The sequence below is a fragment of the Pogona vitticeps genome, chromosome 1 (assembly GCF_051106095.1).
Source record: "Pogona vitticeps strain Pit_001003342236 chromosome 1, PviZW2.1, whole genome shotgun sequence".
In the NCBI taxonomy this organism is placed as follows: Eukaryota; Metazoa; Chordata; class Lepidosauria; order Squamata; family Agamidae; genus Pogona; species Pogona vitticeps.
This window is the reverse complement of record NC_135783.1, coordinates 17602755-17615066: the sequence shown is the minus strand read 5'-3', so window position 1 is coordinate 17615066 and position 12312 is coordinate 17602755. Positions and strand designations below refer to the sequence as shown.

Genomic DNA, 12312 nt, shown 5'->3' with positions numbered 1-12312 from the left:
GTTGTTGATCATGACAATGTTAAAAAATGCTAATGTGCTGTTCATGTACATCACTGAGCTAATTTTTGATTACGGTGTTATACTCACATAGCTGATGTTCCTGAAGAGGAGGATGGTGGAAACAGCTGCATTGCCTCTTCAGAATGGATCCCACTGTCACGGATTGATGTCGCACTGAGGGTTGGAGACACATCTTGGCCACTGGTAGCACACTGAGAAGCCAGATTTTTATATAACTTTATGAAGGAAGATCTAGTAAAACAAAGATGCAACATCACTTTTAGATAAACTATAAAACCTTTTTAAAAACAGCTAATTTATTGCACCTGTTTATTTCATCAGCAGAGAATTTCATTTCTGTAGTACAAGCCCCCATGACAATGGTTCTACAATTTTGTGCACATGTAGAAATTGCAATGTGTGTTTTGAAAAAAAAAAGAATTCCAATTTTAACAAACTAAAGTTTTTGGCCATTATAGCCCCCTTTAGAGTACAAAAAGAGAGAGGAGGAGGAGGAAGAGGAGGAGGAGGAGAATTAGTAGGAAGAGGAGCAGCAGCAGCTCCTGGGCCTGACAACCCAATCAAGGAAATATCTTGAAGCATAAATAAGAAATAAACTACAATTTTAGAATCAAGCCACCTGTTTGCACTTAATCCATAAGTCTCAGGTACAAATGGTTACTATAACAAAGCACCAAAGTTCATAGAATTATACTATACTTGGTGTCAAAATAATGAAATGGTTGGCAGTAGCTAGGCTCATTTCTAAAGTCTCAATTCCTCTTTCACTTTACTCAGTGAAAATGTGGTGAAACATTTTAAACTGAAGAACCAAAAAACAATATTATGAAGAAAAGCCACTCAAACTTGGAAAATTTTTCAGATAAGTTTTTTTTAATTGTTGCTCTAATGGAAAATGAAAAGAAACTGAAGAGGGAGCTGTTGGAGCACATGTAGGCATATGAAGGATAGGGTTGCATCCAAAGCTACTCAGCTCTAGAAGTTTCCAAAGGAAGCTCTCTGCAGGAGACCCACATGTGTGGATCTGAGACTGAAAATAAGAAGTTTTGCAAACCAAATCAGAAGGACTTTAAATTTAACATCCAGAGAAGTACAGGGGGGGTGGGGGGAGAGACAGTATTTCAGAGGACAGGGGACAAGGCTATCAATGATACACCAGAAAGAGAGATAATGGCAAAGGAACCAGCCAATGAATGGGAAAAGACAGTAAGAATACGGCTGGAAAGAAGGAGCTATTGTGTCATATGTCTCTATAATGCACAGAGCATGGGAAACAGTCTTGAATTCTTAATGCAGGAAAGCAAATATGATTTAATAGGCAGGGGTGGGGACTCAAGCTGCAGGACTTGCTGTCAAGTCAGAATTAAGTTGCACCAGTTACTCAATTTCTGACTCAAGTCAGTTTTTTTTCCCAATGACTCAGACTTGGCTTGCAACTTGAAATCCACCTGCCCACCCCTCTTTTCTGGGGGGGGGAATTGTTTTTAATAGGGACTCGGACTTGAGGCTTGGTACCAAAGGCTCAGACTCAGACTTGGGACTTGGACCCAGAGATTTGCCAAGATTGCTGTTCACAAGCATAACTGAAAGCTGGTGAGAAGAGATTCATGACCAGAATACAGTAATAGATGAAACAGGACAGCAGGGCAAGTTTCATTATATATAAAGGGTGCGTACACCTGTGAGGAGATTCATGACTTGGAGAGCATTTGAGTGAAAAATCTAAGGACAAAAGTGATAATGACATCACTGTGGGGGGCTGCTCCAGATGTCTTAAGCCAAAGTGTCAACATGGATGATATCCTTCTGGGTCAGATTACCAAACATACAAAGAGAAAAAATATAATAGGAATGGGAGGCAGTTAAACTATCCTGATATCAGTTGAAAGTCAATGCTGCCAAGAATGTGAAGTCCAACTATTCTTCATCAGCCTTGATGACAACTTCATTTTCCAGGAGGTGAAACAAGCAATGTTAGCTAAACTAGACTTAATCCTCCAACAGGAAACAAATGCTCAACATTAGGATTTAGTCATGTGATTTGCTAGCTTGATCTGGGCAATGAATAGTGTAACCCACCATATTGGATTTCTCTTCTGAACTCCAGGTGGAAATTGCCATACCATTTTGGGCTTGGCTATATTGTAGACCATGAAAGATGAGAGTACTATGATGTATGCTAAGGCTGGGGAGCCCCATGATCTATCAGGTCTGTCCAGTCAGCCACTATTTTTCAGTCTAACTTCTCTCACTAGATTCTTATGACAATTAAAAGGGATATAGGCTGTTTAAAGGAAGGGCTTGGTAAAAATGAAAAAGAGACCATGCTCAGGCACTGAACTCACTTCTTAAGCTTCTTTCGTTTCTGTATCAGCAGGTCTTCATTGCACTGGAAAAGGAGGCTGTAGTGGGAGATGAAAACCCGTAGGCGCTGAACGCAAACAAGGAGAAGGTAGTAGTCAGGGTGTTCTTGCGCTGTGTACTTCAGGATATTCTGATGCAAAAGAAGAACAGTAGTGCTGAATTATATTCTCAGTCCATCTGATGAAAAGCCATGAAACTCTTGGCAAAGGGCCATGGGATAAAGCATCTCCAGCATTTCCAGGTAAAGCTGGAAGAAGCTCCTGTCTGAAAGCCTGGAGCCCTGCTGCTAGTCAGGCCAGAAGAACCAGTGGTCTGATACATGTGCGTACGTGGTACATGCGGTATGTATATACATACACACATACAGAGTAAGACAGATGCATGGTTTCTTAAATGAACTCCAGGGATTCTTTAATTAAGCTGGTTATTTAGATCTATCTTAATCTAGCTTCAGGCCTGGTTAGGAGATGGAGACAGTTATGGTCCCTTTTGTGGATGAGCTACACCAGGAACTGATTAGGGAAAGTGTGGTCTTATTGGTTCTACTGGACCCCTTACTAGCTTTTGTTACCAGGCCATCTCTTCAGCACCTTAGAGCTGCCATTTCTATTAGTGAACAAGTCCCCATTGAGATTCTCAGAGGGCTCTGACATACACAACACAACAACAGGATTTCAGACTCTGTGTTTTATGATGACTCCTATACATTTAACTGAATTATGAGGAGGACATCACAAGTAGGATTTCTGACAGTCCTCATTCTCTCTCTCTCTCTCTCAATCTGAGCATTGCTTCCAAGATAATAACCAGTGAAAATCTATCTGCTATTTCTTAACATAAAGTATATAGACTAGAGCAAGGTTGGGAAATGTTTGAAACTCCTCATTACAGTGTTGCTTTCCACCTCCCATCATTGCTGTTTGTAGACCATTATGTGGCTCTAGAGTTCAATAGCTTCTGGAGACTTCCAGGTCCCCCCACTTTTGGTTTAGAAGGAGGACAATTATCATCACTAAAATTTACCTGCAAATGCAGAAGGTATTCTGGAATACGCTGGACAATATGAAAAAAGAATATGTAAAGGTCAGACTTCGTTTCTTCTTCAATCTATTGACATGAACAGATGAAAGAGAATAAATTTAGATCTCTTACATTGCCAGAAATTGAAAAAGACTTCTCTATTTTTTGGCTAAAATCAAGTGTAGTATCTGGCATACAAGAATACTGGAGCTAATTAATTTAATTTAAGCACATGTAATTCTGTGTTGATTTTCAATCAAAATTTTGGGCCAAGTATATAACGCGAAATGTTCACCATTTTCTACATTTGTTCATCTCATAAGCATGTGCTATAAATAACATATTTTAGTATATGCAAGACTGAGCATATAAATTCCTCTTTATTACACTGAAACACTTTCCCCCCAAAACACACTGATGTGATGTTAGAATATTCTAAAGTGCTATATATGGAGCTCCCTCAAGGCAGTTCAGAAACAGCCAAAATATAAGCTTCAATGCTGTTTCCTGGAAATGCTTGCTACAATTAGATTATGCCTGTTTACCATCTTTTTGTGTGCTACTGGTTGATTCTTTTCAGTATTTGAATATTTACTGTTTTTAGCTTTAAACATTGACTTTTAATAATGCAAGCTGACTTGGGTCCTTCATAAGGAGAAAGGCGGGAAAAATATTTTAAATAAATAAATAATAAACGGCAGTTCTTTAAAAGGTTATTTTGTTGTAATAACAGCTTTTTTGTAAGGTGTCTAGAGTTTGGAAAAAGGTACAAGCTCACAAACAGATTACAATAAAACAAATAAAAAATCTGAAGTAAAATGTAATGTATTTGCAAGCTTTTCAAGGATAGTGCAAACTTTACACTGCAAACAAAAAGAATGGGCTGTTGATTATCCTAGATTTCAATGGAGCAAATTAGGTAACTAGGGCATGATATGAATATGAAAGCCAAGGGCTCTTCTCTTTAATTTGGGCAGAATGGGTTCTTTCCCTTATGGTCACTCTGCATAGATCCACCCAGCCCTCATTTTCAGCAAGCCAATTTGATTATGCAAATTAGATATCAGCTCCACTAATGGCACTTGCCCAGATTTAGTAACCCAGTTGAGAGTCATAGAGTTGGAAGAGACCACTGAGTGTTGATACATATACAGAATGCAACAAATCCCAACTGATTCAACAGGCCTGTTCTAGTTATGACTTCCTACCAGGTTTCAGCCATTACTTTGTGAAGATTTGTCTTGTGCTCACATAGCCTTTTGTGTACCTGGGGCTGCACCAGAATAGAATTGAACTGAAAAGAGAAGTGCCACTACCAGCAAAGGTCCACATGGGGCTGGATCAGAACCAACAGGACTAATGTTTGTTCAAAAGATTTTACAGTACTATGCACGTCTCAGAAACCAAAACACTTAACCCGAACAACCTCACCTCTTTTAGAATCACCACGTGGACCAGAGAAATGCACTCTGGAAGGTCTCTTAAGTAAGCAACATAATAGTCCAAAAAATTGTTCTGAAAAGCAAATTCAAAATTTTCCATCAGGATTCCTCTGCATCTTAATCATATTCCTTTGACCCTGCTTTAGGCTAAGGAGTAGCAACTTGGCAAAGAGATATATTAAGATTCAATCGTTTGAATATGTAAAACTGTTACATATAGCATATACATATAAAAGCTTAATTTAGAGACATGATTTTTCTATAATTAAATGCCATAGCAATCTTACTTGCATATCATTCAACTGTTAAAATTCTCCTCCTATAATGTGCTATCTGTAATGTATAGTTTGAACCTCAAATTCCATTCTGCTACAAGTACAAGAACAGTGGGTGATTCACATAGATGATACTCGCCTGAACCTTTATTTCCTGCTCCCATGTATGACATCCAACTGTACCTCTCTTTGCCACCTACATTTGAGGAAGCTGTTTTGGCTCTAAACCAGTCTTTGGCATCAGTAATGTACTGAATGAGGATGAATAAACTGAAACTTAATCCAGATAAGATAGAGGTGCTTTTGGTCAAGCGAAAAGCAGATCAAGGAATAGAGATGCAGTCTGTACTGGATGGGGTCATGTTCCCCCAGAAAACACAGGTGTGCAGCTTCCCTGCACTAGTCAAAATGCTAGTTTTAACATATGAAGCCCTATACAGCCTGTGTCCAAGCTATCTCAAAGATTGTTTCTCCTACTATGAGCCAGCTAGGGTGTTAAGATTAGAGATGGGGGTATTTGTATTCATAAAGAAATACGAATATCCCCCCCACAGGTGCAGATAATGAGCCAGTCCCCTGGGGCCGGACTGTCCACTCACAATTCTGCCATTGCCACAAGCTCCCCGCACCCTTCCTATCACTCCGGAGCTCGTGATCAGCGAGCCACTCTTTGACCTGGCAGAGAGGGTCGTCATCGCGCCTTCTGCCAGGAGTGGCTAATCCATCGCGAGCTCTGGAGTGATAGGAAGGGCACGCAGAGCTTGCAGCAACACAGAATTGTGAATGGACGGTCTGGCCCCAGGGGGCCGGACCCTTGTTATCTGCACCTGTGGGAGAATATTCGTATACAAATACAAATACCCCCATCTCTAGTTAAGTTCATCAGGAGAGGCCTTTCACTCGGTTCCACCACCTTCACAAATGCATCTGATGGGGACACAGGAGACAGCCTTCTCTATTGTTGCTCCCAGACTTTGGAACTCCCTCCCACAGGAGACCTGACTACTCTGACCGGGACTTTAGTTCTACTTGTGTTTACCATCTCTCAGAGTGGCATTTGTTTGTTCCTTTTAAGTATTTGCATACTTATTGTTCTTGCTTTAGTATTGCCTTTTAAGGATGCAAGCTGCCTCTTTACACTCATTGTTCTTAGCTTGAAATATTGTCTTTTAATAATGTAAACCACTGTTGTATACTCATTGTTTCAGCTTTAAATATTCTCTTTCAAGGATGTAAGCCACCATGGATCCTTTTTAAGGAGAAAGGCAGGGTAAAAATATTTTAAATAAATAAATCCAACCCATTTCAATATATTTATGTTCCTCAGGAAAATAAACAAAAATCAAAATATACATGTATTATTAAGTGAGCAGGTCCAAAACAGGCTAATTATTTCAAAGTGCATCTTTCTCCTCCTCCATGTAACATATCCAACATCTACCTCATCATTGGTCAGCTTGAGGAATATGTCTCCCAAGATGCCCTGTCGGGGCCAGCTGAGAACTCTTTCTTGCAAAGCATGAAGTAAGTCTACATGCTGCTGAACCAGGTATCGCACAGAGTTGGGGAAAAAACTGCAGGGAGAAAACAAGAAGAACCTTACAAAGACCCATACACAAATAGTATAGGGATAAATTAAAATATATACTGTCCAACAGAAGTATCAACTGTATCAAAGCCAAGCTAGTGAAAGGGCATTCAAGCCACAACCTGACCCATTGGTTGTGACTTCAGGATGAAGTAGGCATGATGATGAAAGTACATGATAAGGGGAATAAGGGTTTATAAAGAACTGATTAACAGTAGTGGAAATTAAAGGATAAAGAAAGTAACTACATTAATTACACCAGGGTTTTATCCCGCTACTGGTAGAGCTTATATCGCTTTTCATCACTCTGATCCCATACACTACAAATTTAGAGGATGATTACGTCCCATTTGGCAAGCTAATATCAACACATGCAATATTGTGTGATCTTCAACAGAAATTGGGAAAAAAATTCTTCCCTGTTTGATGGGAGCAGTGGGATTGTGAAGCAAATAGTTTTAACATATGGTGGCAGGAATTAAAATTATAGAGAGAATTACAAGATTAAATGGAGAGGGGAGAATGAAATGGGTAGGACAGTGATCATTTAATCATATAAAAAAATATGGTCGTATGAATATAGGTCCAATAAAACACCTTCTTTCTTTGGTGTTCCTTTTCATTTCTTGTCCATGGACTGTAGCTCTAATTTTGAGGACCAAGGAGAGATTAACAACGTACTTCCTTTCAGACTCTAGTAAGTCCAAAGCAATATTTTGCCTTTTAGCTATGACAAAAAGAAACAAAAGAAAACATTTGTTTAGGTATGTTTGTAATGTCCATGCACTTGTTTTTGGACAAACTATCCTATGAGGGGAAAAAAATTAAGAATGCAAACATGTTTTGGCACCTTAAAGACTGCTATACAGTGGTGCCTCACACAACGGGTGCCTCGTAGAGCGATGAATTCGCTCTATGAGGCCGTTTTTGCGATCGCAAATGTGATCGCAAAACGATGCCCGTATAGGTGGTAATTCACAGAGCGAAGGTCGGTAAGCTGCTCGCTTACCGACCGTCGCTTTGCGACCCGCCGATCAGCTGTCTGGCGGGTCCAAAATGGCCGCCGGAACAGCCGAAAGGGGCTGGGGTGCAGCGTTTTCGCGCCCTTGGTAAGCAGGGGGAGCGCGCGAAAATGTTGCGGAAGCCACAAAATGGCTGCACACAACCATTTCGGGGCTTCAGGCAGCGTTTTCGCGCGCTCCCCTTGCTTACCAAGGGCGCGAAAACGCTGCGCCCCGGCCCCTTTCGGCTGTTCCGGCGGCCATTTTGGACCCGCCGGACAGCTGATGGCAGCCATTTTGGCGCCCTCGTTGTGCAAGGGGAGGGGGTGGAAATGGCTGCCGGCCCCTGGGAAACATCGCACTACGGTGAGTATTCTATGGCATTGGAACGCATTAAACGCTGTTTAATGCGTTCCAATGCCTTTTTGTGTTCCATAGTGCGATGTTTCCCACAGCGAAGGTTAATCCGGAACGGATTAACCTCGCTGTGCGGGGCACCACTGTATTTTAATGTTAGTTGTTGTGAATAAGTCTACTTCCTCAGATATCCTGAGAGGAAAATACAGGCAAGTATAAAACATGAAACTGCAAATCTTTCAAAGTAAAGAGGATGAGATTAATTTTAACCTGCAACAGTGAGAATCCTGTTGATGATTTATGCATTCATTAAGTTAAAAGTGGATAATTGATTCCAGCAAACTGACACTAACAAATTGGAAACTGGTCACATTACCAAGCATGCATCTTTGTAATCTGTTGTGTAATCAGTAATCAGAGAGTTAACCTATGTGCGTGTGAATCACTGACAGAATTCTGGCCATTACTAAACTGATCTACAGTTCAGATTTCAAAGCCTGTAGTGTTAAACTAGAACAGCAGAACTTCTTCCCATTCCCTCTCCCATGCAGTCTTCCACACCATTCTGGAGAATTCTGCAGACCTCCAGAACTGTTTCTAGACTATGATTTGAAGTGGAACTGAGGGAAGATTATCTCCCTTCTTCCAAGGTCTGCTGATAGAAGCAATTCAACATGGTTTGGCTTCTCACCATAAATGAGAAATCTCAAATATCAGTTAAGAATTTTGTTGGTCTGTAAGAGACCTTGTGCATTTTTGAGATTCTTGTTTGTGCACTTCTATAAAATTTGCTTTAGAAAATGCAGCCAGTGCTGCCTTTTTGCATGAAGTAGCCAACATAACAGCACTGAATGAGTTGTGTAAGTCTTTTGGATCAAACATACTTTCCTTTCATATCTTCTATGTGACTTCTGTTCTCTAGCTTCACAAAGGGAAAAGGAACTATCATTACACAGAGCTGTCAGAAAAATGTAGAGAACACAATGAAAAAAGCATTGGTATAATTTTTTTGCAGGCCTAGAGGCTCTCTCACAATAGTGAGACACCTATTTATTTTATTTATTTATTTATTTATTTATTCAATTTATATGCCGCCCACACTACCCAGAGGTCTCTAGTTTTAAAGAGACCTAGTTTTAAAATCAAAATAATGGCAAGATTTCTTCAGCATATTGCTGTGAAGCCATTTCCATTGGATTTTGGGTCAAAGTCTACTTTTGAAACAGGAGCCCTGTGGATCAACTGGTTTTCTGAACAATTTACTCTTCTCTTCTAGCTAAGAAGATAAGAAATCAATGTTCCTATAAGGCCACAAATCAGCAACCTGGGGTTCAAAATGTTCCCTAGCTCATACATTACCCTTATGACTACTTAAATCCTGCTTGTTTCTTAAGAATATTTAAATCAGCTAATGACAAGGCTGGCTGGGAGTTGTCATCCCGTGCATTCAGAGTGAAACAGGCTGCAAAAACCTGCTTTAAAGCTATCTACTTTTTAATCATTTCTCTTAACTCACCTGCAATAGAAGGGTCCTGCAATACATTTTCTATTGAGCCATATGGGCCCATTTCCTTCTGCATGTTACTTTGGTCCTTTGAAGTATGTTCATCACCCCACTCCTTACTGTCCTTGGTCTGTTTCCACATTCTAGATGATGACTGAGCATCAGCTGATGAGGAAGCTCTGATGCTCTCCTCTGTGTCCTGATTTGTACTAGTTAGCCCTGGAAATGAGAACATTGTTAGGAGAACCAATAAGTATATCCTTAATAGCTCCTTGGCTCATTAGACAAGTCTAAGACTGGTTGTGAGAAGCCATTGTGAGTCCATATCTGCTTAAGTGTGAGGCTCTGAAATCAGTAAGCTCGATCTAAATAAAATAAATGAGTGTTTAAAAAGCATCTCCTGAAACAGCAGCTCTGAGTACGAGACAAATGCCCCTCCAGTTCTTCCCAGGTAGATAAGCTAAGCAGTGGTTCACCACACTTCATTGCTTAAAATCCAAGTGAGTGGAGTCTACACCTTGGCATGGTGAAAAGGTCTCATGTGCCTCAGAGAATCAGAAAAAAACTGAGGTGCTTTCCCCAAAGTTGTACTTCCAATTTGAAACCCTGCTGCCCCGAAAAAACTAGTGGCTACACAAAAGGTAACTTACCCTTTAATTTGTTAGATGCAGCGCTGTGAGAGTGGAATGTTTTAGTTATCCTAGGCTGTTGGGCTTTAGCGATTGCTTCACATCAATGGAGATACAAATTGCTCTTTTATCTCAGCAATGAGGTTGCTAACCATGGTCCTGAACCATCACATTAGTTCTTGTTCAGTTTAGACTTTGCTTTAATATCCAGTCACACTCAGAACCCTGAATCTATATATCTTCATCTTGCTTGGACCAATATTGCCTCTTGATAGTGGAGGTCACAGTGGATCACAACCCACACAAAGAGTTTCAGTGTCACTGTCTTGACCTCTCTGTATGTAATTTGATACTAATACCTGAGAGCAGTATTAATACAATTCTAGTGTACCTACCTTTCATGTTGCTTTCTCCCAGTCCTCTGGGTCTGCAATCGGAGACTAAGCAAGAACAGAATAAGTTGGTTATAGATGAAGGAAGATCAGTAAAATGACCTCTTCACAGAGATCTAAACATCAGAGATACTGTTTCTGAAGCTCTGCCTTCCTATGTCCAGGATCTTGTTGAGGGAATGTGGATCAGAATGACCAGCTGTGTTCAGTGTCCAACCCACTCCCTGCCTGGCAGTCATGCAGTGACTGCATGTGCACTTGGACAACAACGAGCTTATTAAAGGAGAGAAACATGTATGCACTTGCCCTTATGCAAATATTATGCACGGGTCATATTTTGGGGTCATTTGCAACACTCTACTATACTAGTGCAAACAATGCAAACCAGATACAGTGTAATGCAGTGTAATGTGACCTCCACTATCAATGCAAACCAGATACAGATGGCAAGCATGATATTGCCATCTATTTGTTGCATGCCTGCACATGTTTGGGTTGTAACTCAGTCCCATAGTTAGTTGGGCTCATGACAGATGATAGGTGAAATGTAAAAATTACTTGCATGATTGCCCTTGCATACACAATATTTTGCATGAATATTGCCTGTGTCTTTCAGACAGATCATGGGGTTGGTCTCTGTCTCATTATTGTTCTTTCCTGAAAGCTTTCCAATTCTCACTGTAATTTCCCTTCCTTTCCCCTTTGCAAACACCAAAGCAACCACTGCACAGCCTCATAGCCTTTGACTTATTCTTACTCCCCTTTATCTTCCTGCTTCTAGAACAGCCATACAGTTGTATTTTCTCAGAAATTAAAATTTCGAAAAAACTCTTGACTTTGTCTCTGCCGCTCCCCGAATACTTTGCCATGGCACTTCACTATATGAACAAAAAAAAATCACACACATTGCACTCTTGTGTATTTGGAAATCACGCTGTCTTCTAGCATAGCTCTGCTGAACAGACAACAGCTTACTTCTAGCAGAACAGAAGCTTGTGTTTTAGTGCAAACTTTTCCTAGCACCTTTTGAGTGAAGTTCCCATAGACATTTCTGTTCTGGAAGGGCTTATCGCCTGAAATAGTTTGCACAAAGATTTGAGTATTGAGCAAATGTGATAATCAGCTTTTACCTTATGCATAGTTCATATGGCTTATGTAACACACACAATTTCATGTAAGGAGAGATAAGCTGGCAATCATTCTGGATTCAAATAAATCAGTACAAAACAAAAAAAAATTAAAATAGTACTTCTTCTTGGTGGTGTAAAGCAGTAATAATTTATTCCAATAATTAACAATGTGTTGCTAGCTGAGGCAGTTTACTTCACCATGCCCAGGGATTTGGCTAACCCCATGGAAACAAAAGGTTTAGGAATGAAGGAAAGAGAAAATCAACAGAAAGAAGTTTTAAAACATTGTTATTTGGCCTGACTGTAGACAATAAGAGAGCGTATCCAGAACAGATGTGTTTATACCTTTTTCATATGTTGCATTGTGCAGAAGGTTGACAAAATCTTCATTAATCAAAACCGGCTCTGGAAGTTTCAGCGATCGAAACGGACTTCCTTGAAGAGGTGTGGGCACTGTTTGTGAGCCATGCTCCTCTTTTTGTATTCTTCTGAGAAGAAAAAAAATTAAAAAGCAAGACAGCAAGAATGCACACTTGGCAGTAAGTTTGATTTAGGATTTCCAAGGAATAGTCGTGTCAGTATGTTACAG

The 12312-nt window shown here is 40.2% G+C and overlaps 1 protein-coding gene across 6 annotated transcripts in view; it reads right to left on the bottom strand.

Annotated features, from left to right (window-relative positions):
• Positions 1-12312, bottom strand: part of ARHGEF33 (Rho guanine nucleotide exchange factor 33) — a 40880-nt gene that overhangs the window by 10404 nt on the left and 18164 nt on the right. For 4 of the 6 annotated variants that reach the window (XM_078382865.1, XM_078382869.1, XM_078382867.1 and 1 more), the window contains 9 exons: positions 12069-12211; positions 10597-10641; positions 9585-9791; positions 7308-7437; positions 6564-6696; positions 4837-4920; positions 3409-3492; positions 2367-2515; positions 88-252 (listed from right to left, as the gene is read on the bottom strand). In XM_078382865.1, coding sequence (XP_078238991.1) covers positions 88-252; positions 2367-2515; positions 3409-3492; positions 4837-4920; positions 6564-6696; positions 7308-7437; positions 9585-9791; positions 10597-10641; positions 12069-12211 — 1140 coding nt within the window. The remainder of the gene's footprint in view (positions 1-87; positions 253-2366; positions 2516-3408; positions 3493-4836; positions 4921-6563; positions 6697-7307; positions 7438-9584; positions 9792-10596; positions 10642-12068; positions 12212-12312) is intronic. The other 2 variants (XM_078382866.1, XM_078382870.1) reach the window with 1 other exon arrangement.